This window comes from Chrysoperla carnea, chromosome 3 (assembly GCF_905475395.1).
Source record: "Chrysoperla carnea chromosome 3, inChrCarn1.1, whole genome shotgun sequence".
Taxonomy (NCBI): Eukaryota; Metazoa; Arthropoda; class Insecta; order Neuroptera; family Chrysopidae; genus Chrysoperla; species Chrysoperla carnea.
This window is the reverse complement of record NC_058339.1, coordinates 24,920,367-24,944,286: the sequence shown is the minus strand read 5'-3', so window position 1 is coordinate 24,944,286 and position 23,920 is coordinate 24,920,367. Positions and strand designations below refer to the sequence as shown.

Genomic DNA, 23,920 nt, shown 5'->3' with positions numbered 1-23,920 from the left:
GGTTTTGAGAAGAAAATTTATATTGCAGAATTATTTTCGAATAAATATTCGATATATTCAACTTGTGTGAAATAGTCTACATGCGCATATTTTCTGTTAAAGTGTACCAGTGTCGTGTATCATAGGACAATTTTGGTGTAATCAAGTGTAATATTATAATATTATAATATGTAATAACATGGGGGGTATAATTTTTATGAAGTGTTTTAAAGTTTGATTGATTTTGAGAAAAATATTGATAATTATTTAAATCAAATACACATTTCGTTAAATAATATTATGTTGAAGTGCATAAACGTTTAATTTAAGAAATTGTGTGTTTTATATTATCAAAAAATGTTGATTGACAATTGTTAACCTATAGCTGTCAAAATTTATTCGGTGCCCAAAAAATACGTCTGGTTCTAAATAAAAAATTAAACGAAATTATGCAAAATTATTGAAAATGGTTGTTATTCGTACTAATCGACGTAATGTAAGAATTTTATTAGTTGGCGATCGAGGTGTCGGCAAAACCTCGTTAATTTTAACATTGGTTAGCGAAGAATTTCCCGAAGATGTACCACCAAAAGCTGAAGAGATTACAATACCGGCTGATGTTACACCAGAACAAGTGCCCACAAATATTGTGGATTATTCATCTGCTGAACAAAGTGAAGATAATTTAGTTGAAGAAATACAACGAGCTAGTGTAATTTGTGTGGTATATGCTGTGGATGATGATGATAGTATGGATCGTGTTGCCACATATTGGTTGCCATTAATTCGGGAATATTCTCCAGATTCACGTTCACCGGTTGTTTTGGTTGGAAATAAAATGGATTTAATTGATTATTCGACTACTGATGTAAGAATCATTTCGTTATTTTTTTGCCGCCACGATTTCGGTTTACGGGATACTAATATATGACAATAAAATGTTGTCTAAATAGATACAGCGAAAATGTATAATATTTGTTCAATATTTCGATGGTATACGGTATTATATGCTTCATTTGTCGTTATTTCTAATTTGTTACCGTGGGAACCATTACAATATCATGAATATGTACCCACAATTAGGGTAGAGTTTGAGTTGGTTATATCGTACCGCTATTAATATTTATATTGACTAAATAACGCTCAAATTGTGCCTTCAGGTGTTCAATGACATGAATGATTAGAGGCCTTGGGGCCGAAACGACCTCAACCTATTCTCAAACTTTAAATGGGTGAGATCTCTAGCTTGCTTAAAAACATTATTTATTTTATAATAATGTTAAGCTATGAGAATATAAAATTTGTATATATGGATCAGAGTGCCAAGTGGGCCACTTTTGGTAAGCAGAACTCTTGCTGTGGGATTAACCAAACGTGGAGTTAAAGCGCCAAAATTGACGCTTATGGGATACCATGAAAGGTGTTGATTGCTTAAGACAGCAGGACGGTGGCCATGGAAGTCGGAATCCGCTAAGGAGTGTGTAAAAACTCACCTGCCAAAGCAACTAGCCCTGAAAATGGATGGCGCTGAAGCGTCATGCTTATATTCTACCGTTACTTGGTATTTTCGATTAAAAAAATTTTTCGTTTCTTTTATCATGAAACCCTAACGAGTAGGAGGGTCGCGATGGTGTGCGCGGAAGGAAGGAAGTTAACACTGTCGATAAAATAAATTATTTACTTACTTTGTTAAAAATCTAAAATGGTACGATATGGCCAATAGTCCAACGCCCAAATATGATTGAGTAAAAAATATACATTAGTAAAGTTAAAAGTAAAGTACGAGGAAAGAAAATTGCTCGAACTTAATAAAGAACAAAAACTACTTTACTCCCCAAGTCTATACCTTGGAAAATAAAAAAGCTACATTCAGACCAGCTCAATCAAAAATTCATACTGAAACTGCGTTACGTTTTCTACAAATGCATTCATAATTTGAACAAATGAACAAATTTTCACTTTTTAGACTTCAAATTCTTGAAAAAAAAAGTGAAAGCCCAAAAAGTTTTATTCTTAAATTTCGCTTTTATTGATCTGTTTGATAAAATCTCTTCATGAATACAATGCACTCTAAAAATGTGAAAAATATCTTTATCAATATTTAGAAAGTATCTGTTACATTTGTTAATAAATAGGAATAAATTTCTCTATAATTAATTAAAATATAAACAATTAATATATTAATTGATACATAAACAATTAAGTTTTTTTCTCTTAAATGTTTGAATTAGAGAGAATAGTTTAAAAAAAATTTATTTTATTGTAATGAATTATATAAGAATCCACAATAAAATCGTAGTATTGTGGAAATCAAATTCTTCCCTGCTTTGTTTCGTAAAACGTTGATTTCAGTCTATCTTGTTTTTCTTGTTTACTAGGCTGGTTTAAGTTTAATGGAACAATTTCCTGAAATTGAAAGTGTTATTGAATGCTCAGCTAAAACATTAAAAAATATATCAGAGCTATTTTATTATGCTCAAAAGGCAGTTCTTCATCCCACTGGACCGTTATTTGTGATTGATACGGAAGAGGTAACATTTAATTTTGAATTTTCAATATATCTATATATGAAACAGAAGTTCATGAATTCATATGGCAAAAATGTGAAGCCTAGCTTGATTATCATTAAATTCGAAAATTGTTTTTTCCAATTTAAAATTAAAGTTTAAAGTTGCAATTCTGGTCTCTTCAAATTCTGCATGTTTTTAGCTAACAACAGCCTGTAGGAATGCGCTAAGAAGGATATTTAAAATATGTGATATGGATAATGATGGTTTATTGAACGATTTTGAGTTAAATAATTTCCAATGCCGTTGCTTTAATACTCCATTACAACCACAAGTAATTGAAGATGTGAAAGCTGTACTTAGAAAAAATATCGATGATGGTATATCCAGAGATTGTATTACTTTAAAAGGATTTCTATTTTTGCATCGATTATTTGTGCAAAGAGGTCGAAATGAAACTACTTGGGGTGTTTTACGAAAATTTGGTTATAATGATAGCCTTACTTTATCCAAAGAATATTTATATCCAACGTAAGTTTTGAATTTAAAAATTTGTTTGTAAATTAAATTGACCATATTTTTGGGTACTATTTCAGGATAAAAGTTCCAAACGGTGCTACAACCGAGTTATCACATAAAGGACAACAATTTTTAACATTCTTATTTGAACGGCATGATAAAGATAAGGATGGCGCATTATCACCGGCAGAAGAGGAGGATATGTTTAGTGCATGTCCGTGTCCACCATGGGATGCAGATTCTTATTATACAGTTCCTACAAATGAACACGGTTGGGTTACGTTACAAGGGTTCTTATGTTTATGGTCATTGATGACTCTTTACGATTTGCCACGAACTTTAGAATATTTAGCATATCTTGGTTATAATTTTGTTGAAAATGAGCCACAATCTTCAGCAATTCATGGTAAGAATAAGTATTATATTTTTACATTTCAAAATATTTAATTATTTAGTCTTTATCGAATTATGAATCATTAAAAAAATGTAAAATGATGATTAAAAAAAACGGCCGTTGTCTTGACCGTTGCGTATGTTTTGCGCTTTTTTCGGTGTGGATAGTTTTCATATAACTAATTCAACAATGTTTTTTAGTTACAAGAGAAAAGAAAATTGATTTAGCCAAAAAGCAATCAAGCCGCAATGTGTACCAATGTCATGTTATTGGTCCTAGAGGATCTGGTAAGTCGCAGTTGTGCCGTGCACTTCTTGGCAAGAATACAGAAGTAAGTACCTTCTTTTTTAAATAATAATTTTCATTTCTTATCATTTGATTCAACTAACTATGGAATTTTTCGATAGATTCTTGTTAAAGAAATGGAAGGTAATCCACAATGCACAATTAATACTGTTCAAGTATACGGTCAAGAAAAATATTTAATAATGCGAGATATTGATGTGCGAAATGTGACTGATCCATTACTGCCAAATGAAGTTGTTTGTGATGTTGCGTGTCTAGTCTTCGATCAAAATAATCCTAAATCATTTGAATATGTTGCTAGAATTTTTGTTGTACGTATAAATATAATTTTTTCCTAGATATAAATAAGTTGGAGGTAAAATTATTATCCCTCTAAATAGTATTCGTGCTGTTTTTTCGGTTTATTAGTTGTCTCATTCCGATGCAAATATAACATGGCAAGTTTGTGTGAAGTACGACCAGATTTTAAATAAGAATTTTTTTGTTTTATTTTGAATTTAGAAATACTTTGCCGAAAGTAAAATACCTGTTCTAATGGTTCAAAATAAAAGTGATTTGGAGGAAATAAAGCAAGATTATTTATTACAACCATCAGTATTTTGTTCCAAATATAAAATAATGCCACCACATCCGTTTAGTACCAAAGATTCTGGTCGAAAAGATGTTTATATTAAATTAGCAACAATGGCTGCTTTTCCGTAAGTATTCAAAATTTATTTTCTATTTATTTGATAAACATAAATTATCATCCAAAAAGAAAAACAAAAAGTTTTTGATGAAATGTCGTAATTGGCTAAAATTTGCAATTGTAAAATATAACAAAAACTTGTTCTATAGTCGGTTTCAAGCGGCTTGGATATTATTTTACAAGAACAGGTTCGTACAACTTTATAATCGACAGAAAATGTAAGTTTCTTTATATAAAAAAAAAGAAAGAGACGTAAAAATTGAATTTGTATTGATTTTATTCAATTTTGAAAAAGTAGTTTTTTTGTTATTTATTTTAATTCTCTATTTGAAAACCTGAAATTTAAAAATTAAATTCTGAACTCTTATCCTTATTATGTCAATAATGGCAATATCTAGTCCCAAAATCACAACTAACTAAGCAATAAAAAATTCTGTTATCGTTTTGCATGGTAATAAATGGAGAATCAGTAATATTGATCGAAAAAATAACATACTTTTTAAGCCTAAACGAGTACAAGAGAATTTTTAAATAATTGGTAGATAACTTTAATTCATACTGGTCCGTTAAAATTCGTTCACGTTTGGTTTGAGAAATTTTTTTTGCAGACTAATTTTATGTATGATGTCCATCAACATAGCGAAGGCAATAAATTTTTCCTAAACAAGGGGAATCGTTTTACTGTAAAATACGGAAAACTTCGAACGTTCATTCAATTGGGTATTTTACTTTATATGAGAAAAAATCTAAAAATATATTATCGAGACAGCTTAGATTAAATTAAAAGCATTCGGAAAATGTTAGTTTTAGTTCATAACATAACAAAATAAATTTTAACATTCAATTCAAAGTTTTCAGTTTTTAAAAACCATGAAATAGTAACCGCTTTGTTATTATGACGTACGACCTTTGAAAATACACTACTGGAATTGTTAACAGATTGAGAACCACGTCTCAAAGTAGATTGACAAGGATAATAAATGCCGAAGTATGGTCATAATACGCATGTCTTAATATACAACATAATATCTTGGCGCGGTAATGTGATAGAGTAATCAACACTGCCTATGCATGGTGTTTCAACAATTAACTCAGTCAATTGTTTGTTTTCACTTGTTATACCGGATTTTAATCACATTATTAATACTTTTTTCAAAATTGAATATAAATCAATATAGAAACAAAACCCTTTACTTGTCTTTTATTTTCTATTACATCATATATCAATTAAAAATCATTAATTGATGGATCGTTGATTGTCTTTAGAGCACATACATATATTTTTTTGATGTTGGTTGACTTATTACTATTATTATAAATCATTATACATTAAATTTTGATGTCATAACATTTTGTTTGTTTCTGCTTTATTATTATGACTTATAATCTCTGTTGTTGGTGTATTACCTGCCTATCATGTGGTATTTTATTTTCAGTCCAATGCGCCGATTGGTGCACATGTTGTTATTGCGTCCACAACAATCTCAATGGTTCATTTCTTTCTGCAGGTTTATATTATTATAAAATAGTTACTACTTTTACTTTGGAATGTTTTTTTATTTAATTGTTGAATATTTTTGCTCAAAAATATTCTATTAACAAATATTTTGTTATGATTTTGTTGCATGCTTTGATTTAATTTTTCACTTTAATCAGCCATTTTGCTTATATATTTAAAAAGTACTAACTAGGCAAACGAAATATTATTAATATCCAAAGTACAGAATTATTGCAGCACTGTCTAAATTTATTAGCCTGTTGCAGTCCAATAGAAATATGTAGTAATAAAATAAAACGCACTTCAGAGTGATCACTTTATTTATTGATTTAATGTGTTAATAATAAACACCGATTACTTACAAAAATAAGTTTTCGGTTTCGTATAATGCAAGATTTTAGTAATAATCAGATGATATTTCCATTTTAATGCTTTATGGTACACTATAGATATTGTTTCATATCTGGCGTATAAATTTGTGAGTCCGTTGTCCAAGTCCGAACAGGAAATTTTCTTTTAGGCTAATCGTGCTGTATACCTTCGGAATGATCATTAACATCGCTGCGAGTGTTTTGAATTTTTGTTAGCTTTGGGTTACAATACGTATTTTCTTGGGTCAAATAAGTATAATTAAATAATTCAAAAGTATTACTATTTAGTATAACTTGATATATAAACCGTTGTATGGTGGTCTTACCATTGGCTAATACGATGTATCCGCTATCAGATACTCTGGTGTTATCAAATAGTATCACATAGCAAAGAAATTGTTAAAAATGCAATAAAAGGTTGTACTTTACTTTTTAAGTTAATATTTCCCGAGATATCATCTCCTAAACTATTTGATTGGAATTGTAAAATTAAAAATTTGTTAATTTAAATTTTTAAAAAGCCTGAAAAAACTGAATGAATTGCATAACTTCGACCTAAATAACCAATGATCTAAATGATTTATGCAAACATAAAAATAAAAATGTTTTCTAACTCTTGAAAACTTAAGTACAGGACTTTATCTATTTGTGATGTCTATTATAACCGTGATAATAAATAGAAATGCTTACGATTTAATAAAAAAATAGTATTTGCACGCTCCTAGAGTTTATCAAACAAGTAATGCTTAAAACAAAAGAAATGAATTAATTTTATCAATTTTAATTAATTATAAAAACACCTTATTTATGTATTTTTAATTAAGAGATAATTTATATCACTAAAGCCGACAGGAATTTTTAAAATGGCTGATTAAAATGTTTGAAGTACCTGTCGGATTGTTTATTTAGATAATTGTGCTTCTACTCACAAAAATAAATAATAATTTTTTTTAACAATAATATAATATGATTGATGGTAATACCTAATAACTGAAAATTTTAACACAGCATGCTTTTAATATGTTCATGTCTTATGTCTGCTTTATATTCTGTCTGTACCTGGTTAGATTTCATGATGAAATGGACTTTGTAGCAAAGTAGGACGATTACTATATTATTGTTTATGGGGATACAAAAAGTTCTGTAATCTTTCCTAGACAATCCGTGTAGGACAAAGTGATTTATGCATTTATCATTTAAACTATCTTCTTATTGTGTTCTTATTCACCCCTTAATAGGAATTTATCTATTTTAAGCTTGTCGTATAATTAAAACTATTCTGGACCTCTAACACAGAAGCTCTATGCTATAAGAATTTTAATCAAATTGTGAAATTTTATTCAAATCATTAGTTACGTTTGGGTAATACCAGCGCTTGGTAAATAAATTTGTACTAAGACATCTAGCACCTCCTATACCAAAAATTATTTTCGGTCAAAACGGTCACGGTTCAGAGGATAGTCGGTTTACAACCTAGTCGCTCGCAAGTCGCGGGTCAGAGAGCCGTGTTTTTGTGTAAAAAATAATGACAATGCTGTTATTGTTCATCAAAGCTCACTTACACCGTAATCATAACAAAAAGACAGTAACGTGTATGGATTTTTTTGACCGATTGGATAATGATTCCCGTAAAATCAAATATAAGCAGTGCCAAATGATATTCATTTTATTGAAAAATACATACAAACTAAGAAGTCGGATAGTCAGCACGCTATGCTGAATAGTAATCGACTACGAAAGTGGCCGGATAGTCAGCTTTGACAACTTGTCGGAACATCACTTATAAATACATAAAGTTGAAAATTTCTTGATATTTGATCGATCAAATTTGAAATTTCAGTAATATGTAATCAGTTGTTTTAATTGCATAATTATTTACTTAGAATTTCATGCCATTTTGATCCACATCACTAAAATACACGTAGAATTATATTGACTGATTTTTATTTATTGTTTTTTGTACGTACCGTCATGTGAAGCATGATTTGAATTTTCATCCAACATATTTAACAACAAAAACTAATGCAAATGTATGTTTAAATTTATAGGCATATTCGACAATTTGGTCTAATCCCAGGTGATTCAAATGCTTGGTGGAAAGCTGGTTTAGGTTTAGCAGCTGCAACAGCTGTTGGTTTCATTGTTGTAAAAGTGTTACATACGGATAAAATTAGATAATTTTGTACAAGGTCCTCCTCCCGTATCAATGATGAATATTGATATCATTGTTTAAAAAAAATCATTTCTTTAAAGTTGAATTGATTTGTTCATTGTATTTGTTTTGTATTTAGTGAGTCAATAATTTGTAACGGACCAAGTCGTTAAAAGTAGTAATCAAAACTACCTACCATAAAAACATACTAGGAGAACAAATATTACTCTTAAGAACCAGATTATTTAATTTTAGTACCGTATTACACTTGACTGTACTGAAAAGAAAATGAAATTATACATTTTGTAAATACTACCCTGTTCATAAATAATATATGTTTCAAGTCATGAAATTTATTTTTTCTACAATAAAAATTTAATTCGTCGCTTAGTATCATTCGAGCAAACAAATTTTTAGTGTAGATTTAAAAAATAAACTATTTTTTCATTTTGCCTTTTTTATTATATATTTATAAAATACTATTTTGTTGTATTTATAATATGTAAGTTTTAATATTTTTGTTTTCAATTAAAAAAAATGTAAAAGTTACAAAAAAAAAGAGAAAGAATTCAATAAAAATTATTTAATTTAAACGACATAATAGTTAAAACGACGTCGTGCAATCATCAATAAATTATTGATAATTAGTATTTTTGTGTATTATTATAGTTAAAACTTTTTTTAGGGAAGTGATATCTATTTTTTCCATTGAGTCATATGACTATTGGTAAAAGCTTAAGGTGCTCCGAATCATTTTTGATATTTTAAATTGATGAGCGTCTGAAGCTTTAACAAATAGTCATGTATGTGGGTGAGTATTAAAAAGTCTCGTTAAAGTATTTTTTAACCGAAATAAATTTATACAAGTTTTAAAATTTCTATATTTAAAATAATACAAAAAAATTTTTAATAATAAATAATTTACACTTCTAAAAAATAATCTAATTTTAACGAATCAAATGTTATATACAATTTTTTATCACTCATCGCATTTAGATCATCTGTAATTTCAGCAAACGTTGGACGATTATCTGGGTTTTCAGCCCAACACCTCAACATCAAATTATAAATGTCATCACTTAAACTATTCGGTTTTTCTAGACGGTTACCATCACTTAAATATTTAAGTATTTGCATGTAATTGTCCAAAGATGAATATGGAAAATCACCTGCAAAATAAATATATATTTAACTTTATCTTTATTTCAGAAGCAACTTTTCAAAACGCAGTTTATACAAATTTAAAAATTCCGTCAATAAAAACGTGGAAATCGGCTACACTAAATAAAAGATATGTGAGTTTGTTAAGCAGTTAGGCACTTCAAATTTGTAACCATTCGCCATACACTTTAGTTAAAGCTTAAAACTCTGCTTAAAGCTTTTCTGGTGTTCTAGTAATACATATTTGTTTTGGAAATTTTTTATTGTAGATTAACTGCGTATTGAAATTCCGCCTTATTCAAACTATTTCAATTTAATTTACCAAGAGTTCCAATTTCCCAAAGAACAATGCCAAATGACCAAACATCACTCTTATTTGTAAATATTTGATCTTTTAGTGCTTCAATGCTGAGCCATCGATAAGGTAATTTACTTTTTGTACATATGTAAGTACCACTTCGTGATAAACCAAAATCACTTATTTTTAGATTTTTGTTGTCATCGATTAAAATATTACGTGCCGCTAAATCTCTACAATGTTAAATTATGGTATTTACTCTCAATAGGGTACAATAAATTTGAATTGATAAGGTCGACAATCGTGTGTCCATCGTCCCTCAATTTGCCAAAGTTTGAGTTATCCGAGTCAAATTAATAAAGAAGATCACGCTGGAGACACGTTTCAGTACGATTATGTGAAGCATATTTCGAACATGGTATTCACCTTACCTATGAGTAATATTTTTTTCTTCTAAATACGCCATTCCTAGGGCTATTTGCGATGCAAATTTTTGGAGTTCTATTGAATTAACAATATTTTCAATTATGATTGGACTTTCAGTGGCTGAATTTGGAGTTGTCAATAGACTGCCATCACTGCTTAGTAAAATATACTCAGCTTAAAAAAATAAATAAATTGTATTTAATAAATTGGAAAATTAAATAAACTTATTAATCGTATTCGTAACTGCGTGCAGACTTGCAATTCATTCGAAAGCTTGTAGAATTCTTGCAAAATACTTTTTGCGTCTAAATTATAAGATAGTTTTTCTGATGCTTCCTACCCTAGACAAAAAGCGATGGCAGTTGATAAAAAATTTTCAGCTTCGTATTCAAATACCAAAAAGTACAATCTTTCGAATGAATCGTAAATAATTCCGATTAGACCATTTTATCCAGAGTTTGATTTTTTGAGATTTCGCAAATATTTGAATTTTTTTAAAGGTGCAATTTTTTTAATGTTAATTAAAACGTAATATAGTAGGGACAAGTATTTCTGTTTCTATACTTACTTTCAGTTGCTGATGGGCGCCCACTTCGGCTTGTTGCCATACTTGTCGTAATAGTCGAATCAAATGTGAATGTTGAAGAGATAGATCTAGAAAATTAGAAAATATTTATCTTTTGAAAATTAAAACTGCAATTTATTTTTGATGGTTTTGATTCTTTAAAAAAAAAAACGAAATTATACTAAATTTACTTCTTACCCAGTCGAATATTTAGCAATTTTATCAATATCAGTATTGCTAAAATTAAAATGATTGATTTTATTTGTCTGAAATCGTAAAGGAAATTTATTTTGTGCATTACGCCAATTTTCTTTTAATTTTCTTAAATACGTTGCTAAATCTCCATTTGCTAAATATTCCATAATCATACATAATGGTTGTTGCGTTGTACAATATCCGATTAATTTCACAATATTTGGATGATATCCTAAATATTTAAACATTGTTATTTCTTTAATGAAATCATTCATTTCATCTGGAGTTGCATGCTCTGAAAAAATAAAATATATTTCAAACATATGAACCATAAATCGCTTCTTGATAACTTTAGTAGTTTTCTAGTGATGAACGCATTTTGCAAAAACAGGCTTTTATTATTAACAATAATAAAAAGAAAAAAAATATAGGATATAACAATATAACCTTTTAAAGTTTTAACTGCCACAGTTAATCTTTCCTTATTTGATTCGGAGCTATTAAGATACGCACGATGAACTAATCCAAATTCACCTCGTCCAATCTGATTTTGAAACGTAAGTCTGGTAAATGCTATTTCACAACAGTCTTCATTCTTAATGGAAAAAATAAATGTGATTTTAAACAATATTCAATCAATTTTTAACTCGTATTCTCGTTAAATTTACCTTGTGATCAACGTATACCTCACTCTTTTTCAAAGGTATTGTTGAACTATTTAACTTTGTTAGTCGAAAATATCTAGAAAAAGTTAATAAAATTGAGAATTGATTGGAGTTTTCCACTTTCTACTTTAGCATAAATAAGCTAATAAGACTGGTTTAGTATATTCATCAAATGAAATTGAAATTCAAGTGGCGCTACTGTTATAAAATTTAACAATAGTTCTATTTCCCATTCAAAAATAGCGCTCATGTACTAAAATTTAACGATAGTTCTATTTTGAATTCACAGATGGCAATTTATTGCCATTTTACATAATCAATCATAAATATTTATAATTTAAATATAAAGCGGCAGAAGTTTCACTTCTGCCCTAGGTACTACGGCCCATATATTCTTTTTAAAATGTGTATGTATTGCTTACCCTTCATTGGATGTATTAAAATCAGTGGACGATCTTTTATTATTATGAGATTTCTCTATGCAGACATATTTAAGCCATGTTTTAACTTTTTGACGAATTAAAATAATTGTACAGAATATAATTACACTTACAATGAAAATTATTGAAACAGCATAAAACAATGACTAAAGCCAAGAAAAAACGAATTATTAAAATTATCTATTTTCCTCGTGTGATATTTTGCTTTATCATCCCAAGGAATTTAACATATTTCAAAATTTTGAGACAGTTATTTGGTTTATTATAAAATTTTAGCCCTTATGACTATTTCCGGAAAATTCAAAATAGGGACTGTACATGATTCATTGAGATGATATCAGACAAAAATATTTTAAAATTTTGATTATTAAGAAAAAACTTACCGAATGAAGAAAATAGTCATTATTTAAAACTGTAAATATAAAACTAATTAAATACTTTTTTAAATTTTATTCATAGTTGGCAAATTAAATAAATTTTATATACCTAAAATATGTGTGGATGCATTTGATGTCGTACATCCATCATTGTCTCGTAAATGTAAAAATATAGTATAATCCTTTGATTTGGGAACATTTGGTGAAAGTATTGAATAATGTTCGGCATTTATGTCTTTTAATTTTAACGTAACAATTTCATTATGTACGTATTTTTGTTTATGATTTTGGTATAAACTAAAATTTAATATAAAAATACATCAGTTTACGATAGATATATGAGCTATATAATTGTCGTACAGTTTCATTCAAATCCCTTCGGTAGTTTTTGCGTGAAAGCGTAACAAACAAACAAACAAACATTCTTACTTTCATATTTATAATATATAGGGATATCTTACCTCATATATACATGTATTGTATGATACCGTGAATCATTTTTTTCTAGAATTTTGTATGGTGTTGACCAAGAGACATTTACTTTTCCGTTGTGAGTAAAAACAGCTTGAATTTTTGGTTTTGGTAAATTATTCATATGCCCACAATAACATCGGTTGTCGACACAATCTGATTAAAAAAATATATCATTTTAAAAGAAGTATTAAAAATTATTAAGATTATGTTTACTGCCCTGCGCCAACACCATCAACATACATTATTCATTTGAAATAATGCATGTGTTTAGAAGTTTTAAGACGTTAATTAGGACGTGAAGAAAATAGGCTTCTTTATTAGCCTCTACCGTTTTAACTTTCACTTACCAGGTACGTTGTAAATAAATGTAATTGAATTATTTTCTTTTGAACTATTTGGTAAACTTGTTAATACAATATGTATTGTAGAATTTAAAGAAATAAAATCTTTCTCTTCTGATGTGGGTATTGTTATTGATTTTATGTCCTAAAATTAATAAAACTTATAAACTCCTTAACATATAGATAATAGTGCCAGCCAGGTTCGAAATATTTACTTTATGTAATAAATCGGCTTCACTATTGTATCCAGATTTACAGGGTCTTGGATCACAGAAATATGTTAAATTATATCCGTATGATTTCAACATGTCTAAAAATTTCAATTAAGTTATTAGCATTTTGTTTTAATTTAAAAAAGGCGCAAAAATAATTGTAGACGTAATGGTAGGGGAATCATATCGACGCCAGCGCATCCAGTGGATAATTTTAGATATAAAGCAGGCTGTTAAGATTATTTTTCAATTGTTTACATGTATTAAATGGATTAGCAAATGGAAAATTAAAATTATTGAAAAATAACAATTAATTGAAGTAGTACGAGCACAAGTCAATATTAGAATTGGGGTTGAAATTATTGGTACCTTAATTTCAAAATTTAATGATGAATTTTGTTATAACATCGAAATGTAGAAGAAAAATAAGAATAAAAATTTTCGATATCTAAAGCTAAATAAATTGCTTTTCGAAATATCAAAAGCTAAATAATTAAACAAAATTTGCAATTTTCGATATTTTTTTGGATTTCAAATATGTTCTCTCTAAATTTGTTTATTTAAGAAACTTTTATATGCAAATTGTGCTAACGATTTGCGTAAAATTTAAAAATTTTACGAGCAATGTAATTACTTTTGCGCCATTTACTACTTTAGTTATAATAATTACTTTCAGGTGGCAGCCAAGTTAATTTTAACCGAAAAATATTTAAACTATCATCCCAAAAAACGAAGCCTGTTAAGTTTCGAGGTGGACCAATATTTCTTTTAATACGTCTTATTGTAGGATTCTTGGTTTTAACGATTTGATTTAGTAAAATATTTAAATCTGTATGATCTGATAAATTACTGGAGTTTTGAATTTGTGAATTTAATAACTAGAACAGAATAATATTTAATTTATTTAAATAAATTTGAAAAGAAATAGATTTTAAATAAATTTTATAAAGTTTTAAAAATCAACTTACAATTGCTGTGTTATTTGATGCCACAGAATACTTTAAATTAATGGACACTATGCTAAGAAACATAAAATATATCGACTTCCACTGTCCTTTCCATGTTACTTGCATTGTCCTGAAAAAAAGATACTATTTGTAAAATTATTTGTAAGGATAACCGTTGCTGTGTGCACGACCGTAACGAGAGTACATAGGGTCGATGGCAAGTATTTAGGTTGTGCTTTATATATATCGGGATTGGCTCTAACGATTTTGATGAAAATTCTTATACTGATAGTATTAAGTATAAGAATAAAGGATAAATGAAGGAGAGTCGCCATAGTCGTGCCATTTTGCGATTTGCCTTTGGATCAAATTTGAATGTATTATCAAAAAATCGAATTTATTCACTTCATGACGACATCAGAATCCAAATAATTTAATTTTGCTCTATCACATCCAAATTTTATCCAATTTTGATAAACCAAGTTTGTAATCCTACTAAATTTATGTCATACATTTCATATTTGTGATCGAAATTATTCAAGGACTAATAGTTTTCAAGAAAGTGGTGACCTGGTTTTGGAATTAAGCACATAATTAACAGCTAGCGAAAAACTGACAACGCAGCTGAAAAAAATGACCCAAAATTAGTGGGTTTCAAAAAAAATTCCAATAAGATCGGATCAAATTTGCCTGTATTATCAAAAAAAATCGAATTTTTTAACTTCATGACGTCATCAGAATCCAACAAATTTAATTTTGCTCTATCTCATACAAATTTTATCCAATTTTGATAAACCAAGTATGTAATCCTACTAAATTTGGGTCATAATTTTCAAATTTATGCTCAAAATTAACCTAGCTCTAATAAGTTTCCAGAATGTGGAATCCTGGTCCCGGAATTATGCTCATAAGTGATGGCTAGCGAGAAACTGGCATCACAGCTGAAAAGAATGACCCAAAATTAGTGGGTTTCAAAAAAAATTCCAATAAAATCTGTTTAAATTTGTCTGTATTATCAAAAAAATCGAATTTTTTAACTTCATGACGTCATCAGAATCCAAAAAATTGCATTTTGCTCGATCACATCCAAATTTTATCCAATTTTGATAAACCAAGTATGCAATCCTACTAAATTTGGGCCATACTTTTCAAATTTATTATCAAAATTAACCTAGCTCTAATAGATTTCCAAAATGTGGAGACCTGCCCTTGGAATTAAGCACATAAGTGATAGCTAGCAAAAAATTAGTGGGCTTACAATACATGAAATTATCAGTCAAAAATATTATAGTATTTTCCGAACCTAAAGTTAAGATCATTGACTCATAATGTACTGATTTTCAATAGAAATTCCATTGTCTAGTAGTTCACCACTCAATTTTAATCACTCAATATCTGTCTACTTTTTTAATATAAAAAAAACTTTGTATTTTAATTACCTAATAATTATTAATAAGTATATTCAAAAACTCATTAAATATTTTGTGCAATTATTCACGTACCTATGAGACATAAAAACCATTTGTTTAATGGAAAATAAATATTGTATTTATAATAATTATTTATTATTATTTTTACTAAATTTTTGAGTCAAGGGCATGATCATACATGTTATATACGAAGACATATTTGTCATATTTAAAAAGAATCATTCGTTTATTTAATTTAAACGAAACTGAAAACAAGAAGTCGTTAAAAATGTTTTTTGAGATACGGCCACGGGAAAGAATTTTTTGAGATACGAACTAAAACCGATCCAAATATTGCGATATCTCAGGAACTCTGCATCCAATCATTAAACTAACCTGATTGTTATACTTTTTGGATCAAAATTACATCATCCACCAAGTTTCATCAAATTCCAAATTAAAATTTCTTTTTCGTTTTTCTCGAATTTTTCAAAGGGGTACCCCTTAAAAAAATTTCAAAAAATCGAAAAATTTTTTTTATCTCCAATTTCGATAAAACTCAGTATATAAGGTAATTTTGACCCAAAAAGTACAAAAATCGGGTGCATTTGTTGACTGGTCAAATACTTTTAGAGATCCGGACGAAAATCGATCCAAATTTTGCGATATCTCAGAAACTTTGCATCCAATCATTAAATTAACCCGATTTTTATACTTTTTGGATCAAAATTACCCCCTCCACTGAGTTTCATCAAATTCCAAAACAAAAATTTTTTTTCTGATTTTCCCGATTTTTACAAAGGGGTACCCTTTAAAAAAATTGACAAAAAATCGAAAAAAATTTTTATCACCAATTTCGATAAAACTCAGTGTATAAGATAATTTTGACCCAAACAGTAGAAAAATCGGGTGCATTCGTTGACTGGTCGAATAGTTTTTGAGATACGGACTAAAATCGTTCCAAATATTGCGATATCTCAGAAACTCTGCCTCCAATCATTAAATTAACCTGATTTTAATACTTTTTGGATCAAAATTACCCCAATTTCGATAAAACTCAGTATATGAGGAAATTTTGACCCAAAAAGAACAAAAATCGGGTACATTTGTTGACTGGTCGAATAGTTTTTGAGATTCGGACTAAAATCGATCCAAATATTACGATATCTCAGAAATTCTGCATTGTAACTTATTATAGGTGAAATAATTTTTAAAATCGGTTAAGTAGTTAATTCAAAATTCACGAATTTTCATACAATCTATCATCCCTTTTCCACCACCAAAATTACACCCTCAATATTTACTAGTTCTCCTGAAGCACCCTGTGATATACGCTCATATTATAATTTCTCTGGACACAAACCACAATGAACAATACATTACTGTACTAAAAACAATTCTCATTTTTTAATTATAATAATAAACATTTCATGACATTCTTCTTTTGATAAATCAACTCTTAAATCAGCGAGAGCTATTTATTTGAGTTTATTTGGTCTGTATTACTCTTTATTTAATCATTAATTAATGGCTTTGTGATAATTAATCAAAATAAATAAATAACTGTTCGAACTTGAAACAAGATATAACGAAATGTATGAAAATCAATTAAAATTTGTTTGAAAAATTTTCCCTTTTTGTTATATAGAAGATATCCATTAAGTATCATCTCATTTTAGAATTTAGTATAATAGAGCTTGGTTCCCTCGGGAAATAAAATTAGACTTTTATCATTCACCCTGAAAATAAGAAGATCCGTATTTTACCGTTTTTTGATGTTCCAGCCCGTTTTTGTAGAATTATTTGAAAACTTCAACAAAAAAATTACATAAATAAAATATTAAATATTAACTGAGTAAATAAATATCAAGCTCCAATAAAAAATGAATGCTGGAAAGCATATAAAGCCATATAACGATTGTTCCCATTATATCCTCACCATATATTTATTTGCACTTCCACCATATTTATTACACCGATTTGTTCGAGATACGAAAAATGTCCTAAATGTTATATCTATATTCCTGATATTTTTTCAAATTATCAAAATATGTCAGTAATCTGCAGTTTTTCCCTAACCTTTGACCTCAAACAATTCCCGTGTATTTCGTACGCATTTAATTAGCGTATAAAAAGAAAATTGGGATTTCTGTTTAATGCTGCGACCACGCATGAAGGCGAAGACCAAACAATAACGAAAACAGGCTGGTATCAAACAAGAAGAACATACGCAATGTTATACAGGTTGGGCCATTGTAATATATGTATTATGACTAATAGCTCGTTTTGTAGCTAACCAATCAAAAAATTATTTTAAAAAGTTGCATAGTTTGATTAGGGACATCATGTTCTGGAAGTGGGTTCAATCTGATGTCAGATTGAACCTTTTTTGTTTGTCTTCGAGTCTGGTGACAACATGGGTAATACTAAATTGCTCGTACATCCTTAATTGAATCAATATTTGATTTATTGTATGTTTTTATTCAATTTAGAAAAATCGTGGGTGTTTTATTAGAATGTGTAAATAAAATAAAAATTAATTATAATTTTTTCTAATTTTTATTTGATCACATAATAAACATTTTCCTATATAAATGAGTATACAGGATGACCAGTTTTTCATGCTCCACCTTCTTTTTTTCTAAGGATTAGAAATTTTGATCAAATATAGTTTATTTTAACGTAAAAAATTTGCCTAGAATGTGGAGTTCTGGTCCCGGAATTAAGCACATAAGTGATAGCTAGGGAAAAATTGACATCACAGCTGAAAAGAATCACCCAAAATTAGTGGGTTTCAAAAAAAATTTCAGTAAGATCGAATCAAATTTGCCTTTACTATGAAAAAAATCGAATTTTTTAACTTTATGACGTCATCAAAATCCAAAAAATTTATTTTTGCTCTATCACATCCAAATATTTACCAATTTTGATAAACCGAGTATGAAACCCCACTAAATTTGGGACTTACTTTTCAAATTTGTGATCAAAATTAACCTAGCTCTAATAAATTTCAAGAATGTGGAGTCCTGGTCTCGGAATTAAGCACATAAGTGATAGCTATCGAAAAATTGACAACACAGCTGAAAAGAATGACCCAAAATTAGTGGGTTTCAGAAAAAATTCCAATAAGATCGGATCAAATTTGCCTATATTATCAAAAAAATCGAACTTATTAACTTTAGGACGTCATCAAAATCCAAAAAATTTAATTTTGCTCTATCACATCCAAATTTTATCCAATTTTAATAAACCAAGTATGTAATCCTACTAAATTTGGGTCATACTTTTCAAATTTATGCTCAAAATTAACCTAGCACGAATAGGTACCGGTAGGAGGAATTCTGGTCCCGGAATTAAACATATAAGTGATAGCTAGCGAAAAACCGACATCGCAGCTGAAAAGAATGACCCAAAATTAGTGGGTTTCAAAAAAATTCCAATAAAATCGGATCGGATAATAAGTGAAGTAAAAAAAATATTAATGAATATAATTTGAACAAATGAAATTTAAATAAATTTTACATTTTGGAGTGTTTACCTACTTCAAACAGCTTCCCTTCAGATATATTTTTCAAAAATCCATTTGACAGGCTCTCAATTGTGTATGGTCCATGATGTATTTACAAATGTTTTCATCAATGTATCAAAATTTTTACAAGTAGATAAATATTTGTTTAGTTGTAAAAAACATCCCAGCCTAAATAATCGTAACTCCTATGATTTTTATGTATAATCAAGGTAACTTTTAATTAAACACTTAACTAATGATAAGATAAATGATTTTAATTTTTAATTTAATGAATTTTTGTCACATAATTATTGTGTACAACACACAGTACGGCTTAATACGTTTTGTAATGTGGTCTATAAAAATTTCCATTATAACCAAAATGCATATCGCTCTTGAGACTGACCAATAACTTTCTGGCTCTGTAAATTCTATTTATAGGATAAAGTGAAATTTATTTGCTAAATCTCTGCGTGTTACGTATATAAGTTATTTAAGAGACAACGTAAGGTTTTGTGTACCAAATAATAGGGGAATCATCTTTCTTCCCCTTATATATTACCCATTTTCGGTCTTGCTATGGCGCCTATGGTATGTTTTAAATACAGAGTGTTCCGTGACTCGATGTACATTGCGCAAGAACGTATTACTTGGGCAATTTAAAGTCGAAAGTGCCTTGTATACTTTTGTCCTAAACCCAATAGTTAAGGAGTTATGTCATGCACTATTATACCCCCAAAGATAATATTCAAGAGTAAACTTACTTCCTGATCGAAGATTTCCTAAAAAAAGTGTTCTTAAATGTGCATCGTCATTTGGCAGGAAAAGGTACCTAATTTTTCTTAAGGTATTTCCAGCATGGTATTTGCAGTTTCTATGTTAAAGCAATGGTACAATTTTTTTTTCGACAGAATTTAACGAAAAATTAAATTTAAGAATTTAATAATGCTTACTATTAATTCCCAAAGTTTCAGAAATTTTGACCGTTTAAAATGGGAAATAATTATGCCAACGTCCCAATTTCGATCAATTTACGTCAAAATTAATATCTCGAAAGTGAAAATTAATTTCTAAATTTTTTTTTTAGAATTTTATTGTATAAACATTTTTTTCTACTTTTTCTTCAATATATAATAATATCATAAAAAATAGTTGGAGAGACCGGACATTTTACATGCTTTAAATGGGACATGAACCTCAAAATCGCGAACTTTGTCTTTAAATATCTCGCGATCTAAACGGTCAAAAATTATGAAATTTTAGGAATTCATAAATAAAGCTATTATAAACCCGAGAAAAAAAATTCGGCCAAATCTGTCGAAAAGTGATTTCATGCTGGTACTACCTTAAGCTAACGCAGAACGTCTCGTTCAGCAACTTTCCAACTTTCACCTCTAACTTTGAAGCCTCTAAGAAAAATGTATCGGTAGGGAAGAACTCGATAAGAATTTTCAACGAAAATTATTTTGAACATTATACTTTAATTAGAAAAATAAATTTTAAACCAGTTAATTTGAAATCTAAAAAATGTGTCGATACTATCGATATATTTCCCTATCACAATTTTATCCATTTAACGTACGAACAGAAATAATGCAAAAGTATGCTTGTCAACGTCTGTAATCAGACTTGGCGCTTCATCATTATCATCAATGAAACATTCAGACAAAAGTCTGGTCTTATTCAGGAAATGGATCTTCTTCAGGAAATATAATTTGACGCTTTTTTATGAATCATTTTGTATAAAATAATCACAATTAATTATTATTGAACCCATTAAAAAAATACTTATATATCATGTATTGATAAATAAACAAAGGTATATTCTATATTATGTACTATATATACATGATAATTCTAAATTCAATTAGGAACGGAGGTACATTTTTAATATTTTTAATCATAATAATATTTATTTTAAGAATCCATTAACGAAATAATAAACAAAGCAATTAAATTAAAGAATACGAAGAATTGCGTTCAAATACAGGATGACAGTAATGCTTTACCAGGAAGAGTAGGGGAAAGTGTTGAAAAAATCTGACAGGGTAAAATGATCCACAAAAACGACGGCAAACTAAGTGTTTATGAAAAATGATATGATTATCGCCAAAAATACCTCCTAGAACAAAGTTTGGACGACAAATACTTAGTTTGCTGTTTTTGTGTCAAAAAAATGAAATTCTTGGCCAAAAATGGTACGATTTTCGGAATACGAGACATAATTCGTTAATCTGACATCAGGTTCGTACTCTACGACTAAAAATACCCCCCAGATAACAGTTTGGACGATAAATACTTAGTTTTCCGTTTTTATGCCAAAAGTGGAATTTCGTGTAAAAAATGGCACGATTTTTGGAAAACGTGACAGAATTCATCAGATTCCTATTCAGCGACCAAAAATACGTACTAGCTACTAGATGACAATTTTGTTCGTACATAATAGAATAAGTTTAGTGTTTACAGTTAGTGGATTTTAGGGATTCTAATATCTAGGAAAAAGAGTTTTTACCTACACAATCCCATTCATTCACAGAAACTTCGCCCGGAAGAAGTCGAATTACAAGTAAAATTATGCTTCTTTAATTTCCTTTCGAGTGTATAATGGGATTAGTTTTTGAATTTAATTTCTTTTACTTAAAAAATTTCCAATTTTTTAAGTAAAATATAAATTTTTAAGTGACAAGAAGATTCATAAAAATCGATATATAATTTAAAAAAATTTGATAATAACAGGAAACTTGAACCATATAATAATTGGTTGAAATAATTTATTGACCAATACGTAAAAATTAATCACGAAAACTAAAAATAAAAAAAAATTATTTACGTAATACAAAAAAAAAAAATTATCAATATTAATTGCCCAAAACATTTTTCATAGAGGAATCAAGGGCAAAATTATGTATGGGAAAGTGGTCTATAATGACACCTCAGGGTAAAATGATCGTTGTTTTAAGTCAACCGTTAAAGACTTCTAGTATATTCATAGATAGATGGTTTCCGCGCGATCAAATTCATCGTTCAACAAAGACTTATGGTGAGCTATTAGCTAATTCATGTTTCGTAGCAAAAATATTAATTTTACTGCTTATGATTTATGGTAAGACAAATTTCAACATAAAATTTCTTTTTTGTATTAGTTTTTACCGGCTGGCTGTTTTTACTCTTGGCTTTTGTTGACTTTTAATAATATCATAACACATTTTCATAGACGTATAATAAATTTTAAGGTAAGTTTTTATGACGAAATACAAATATGTCGTTACGGATAAAATGATCCCCTTTATATAGGCTAAAATGATCCCTATTTTGTGTGTAAACTTATAATAGATATAATGATCTCCCAACATGCAACAAGTCTTGAATGTGTTGATTTAGATGAATTTACCAGTGATTGTTGTTTTCATACTAATCGTTGATGAAATGTAAAAGGAGTTAATATTTTATGTGAACTGTTTGACAAAAAATGCAATGGGATTATTTTACCCACCATCCTTACAAGGTCGGTCAAAACGATCCCTTTTGAGAAATATTGAATAGTTCTAAAAATTTGAACAGATTAGAAGAAATTTCATACCAATGTTGTAACATTTAAATAAAGAATTCGAAAATATTTCGACATTATTGTACATATGTCGAATAGTTTGACTATAAATTACATTTTTTCTTAGAGGGATCATTTTAGACCACCTTCCCCTATATTCTTAAAACGTCTTAAAAATCGAAAACTATGCCCTTACGAACAAAAATAATTTTAAAAAATAACAGAAAGGAAAAAGCCATTATTAAATTAATACGATTTGATTCAGGTAGCATGATTATATGTGATTCCCTTGATTATCAAATTTATTTTTAAAAAAATATTAAAACAATTGAATTTTTAATAATAACACAATATAAATATTTTATAAAAAATATTTACCTTATAATTTAATAAATATTATCATTTAATAATATTTTGCATCACTTATAACCATTTGAACTAATATTTAATTACCAATAATAAACAATAAAATATTAGTTTTACTATTTTCTATATTTATTTTCATTGAGAAAATAACACGTTTTTATTTAACATTGTATGCCGTCACTAAAACATAATTTTCACACAAATACAGCTCGTAATTAAACTTATACGTATTCATGAATGTACGTTTTAGAAAAAAAAATTTAATTAAAATTTTTACACACAAAATTAAAATTTTATTAAAAAAAGAAGATTAATTCATCGAGTAACAATATCTCATTAATAAAAATAAAATTTGTTCACATATGCCGAAATAATTTTTTTTTATCAAAATCACTTATTTTTTATGATCATTAATTATTGATAGCACTTTTTTTTTTAATATAAATATTATTATTAAAAATTAGAAAAATTTAATGAACAAAACATGTCACCGCATAATGTGATCAATCTATTCTGATAACTATTGATAGCTTTATTTCCCTCCTTAACAATATATTTAATCAAATATTAAGTCA

The 23,920-nt window shown here is 28.3% G+C and overlaps 2 protein-coding genes across 6 annotated transcripts; one reads left to right on the top strand and one right to left on the bottom strand.

The window, feature by feature from the left end:
- The first annotated feature begins 214 nt into the window (after positions 1–214).
- Positions 215–8,594, top strand: LOC123297015 (mitochondrial Rho GTPase). Of its 5 annotated transcripts, XM_044878777.1 has the most exons (10): positions 215–847; positions 2,358–2,510; positions 2,689–3,017; positions 3,083–3,411; positions 3,600–3,730; positions 3,807–4,016; positions 4,207–4,403; positions 4,543–4,611; positions 5,830–5,901; positions 8,311–8,594. In XM_044878777.1, the coding sequence occupies exons 1-10, from the start codon at positions 446–448 to the stop codon at positions 8,438–8,440; spliced, it is 2,022 nt and encodes a 673-aa protein (XP_044734712.1). In that variant the 5' UTR covers positions 215–445; the 3' UTR covers positions 8,441–8,594. The 5 variants fall into 5 exon arrangements, with proteins under 5 accessions (XP_044734712.1, XP_044734715.1, XP_044734716.1 ...); XM_044878780.1 differs by lacking the exon at positions 5,830–5,901; XM_044878781.1 differs by lacking the exon at positions 5,830–5,901 and having other exon boundaries at positions 216–847; positions 4,543–4,581.
- An 82-nt stretch (positions 8,595–8,676) lies between these two features.
- Positions 8,677–23,406, bottom strand: LOC123295938 (receptor-type tyrosine-protein kinase FLT3-like). Its single transcript, XM_044877400.1, has 15 exons — positions 23,358–23,406; positions 14,537–14,645; positions 14,239–14,446; positions 13,572–13,666; positions 13,363–13,501; positions 13,003–13,168; positions 12,147–12,272; positions 11,728–11,800; positions 11,507–11,654; positions 11,063–11,354; positions 10,868–10,953; positions 10,305–10,473; positions 9,898–10,106; positions 9,342–9,583; positions 8,677–8,691 (listed from the first exon to the last, which is right to left on the bottom strand). Exons 2-15 carry the CDS (start codon positions 14,639–14,641, stop codon positions 8,677–8,679), a joined length of 2,073 nt encoding a protein of 690 aa, XP_044733335.1. The 5' UTR covers positions 14,642–14,645; positions 23,358–23,406.
- Positions 23,407–23,920: the final 514 nt, after the last annotated feature.

Excerpts from the sequence above, each read along its gene's own strand:
- LOC123297015 (XM_044878777.1), top strand. The coding sequence starts at position 446 with ATGGTTGTTATTCGTACTAATCGACGTAATGTAAGAATTTTATTAGTT. Across the intron at positions 2,511-2,688 it reads TTGTGATTGATACGGAAGAG|CTAACAACAGCCTGTAGGAA; the intron begins GTAACATTTAAT and ends GCATGTTTTTAG. Across the intron at positions 3,412-3,599 it reads ACAATCTTCAGCAATTCATG|TTACAAGAGAAAAGAAAATT; the intron begins GTAAGAATAAGT and ends AATGTTTTTTAG.
- LOC123295938 (XM_044877400.1), bottom strand. The coding sequence starts at position 14,641 with ATGCAAGTAACATGGAAAGGACAGTGGAAGTCGATATATTTTATGTTT. Across the intron at positions 12,273-13,002 it reads ACAATACATGTATATATGAG|TGTAATTATATTCTGTACAA; the intron begins GTAAGATATCCC and ends TTTCATTGTAAG. Across the intron at positions 10,107-10,304 it reads GAAAAAAATATTACTCATAG|AGATTTAGCGGCACGTAATA; the intron begins GTAAGGTGAATA and ends TTAACATTGTAG.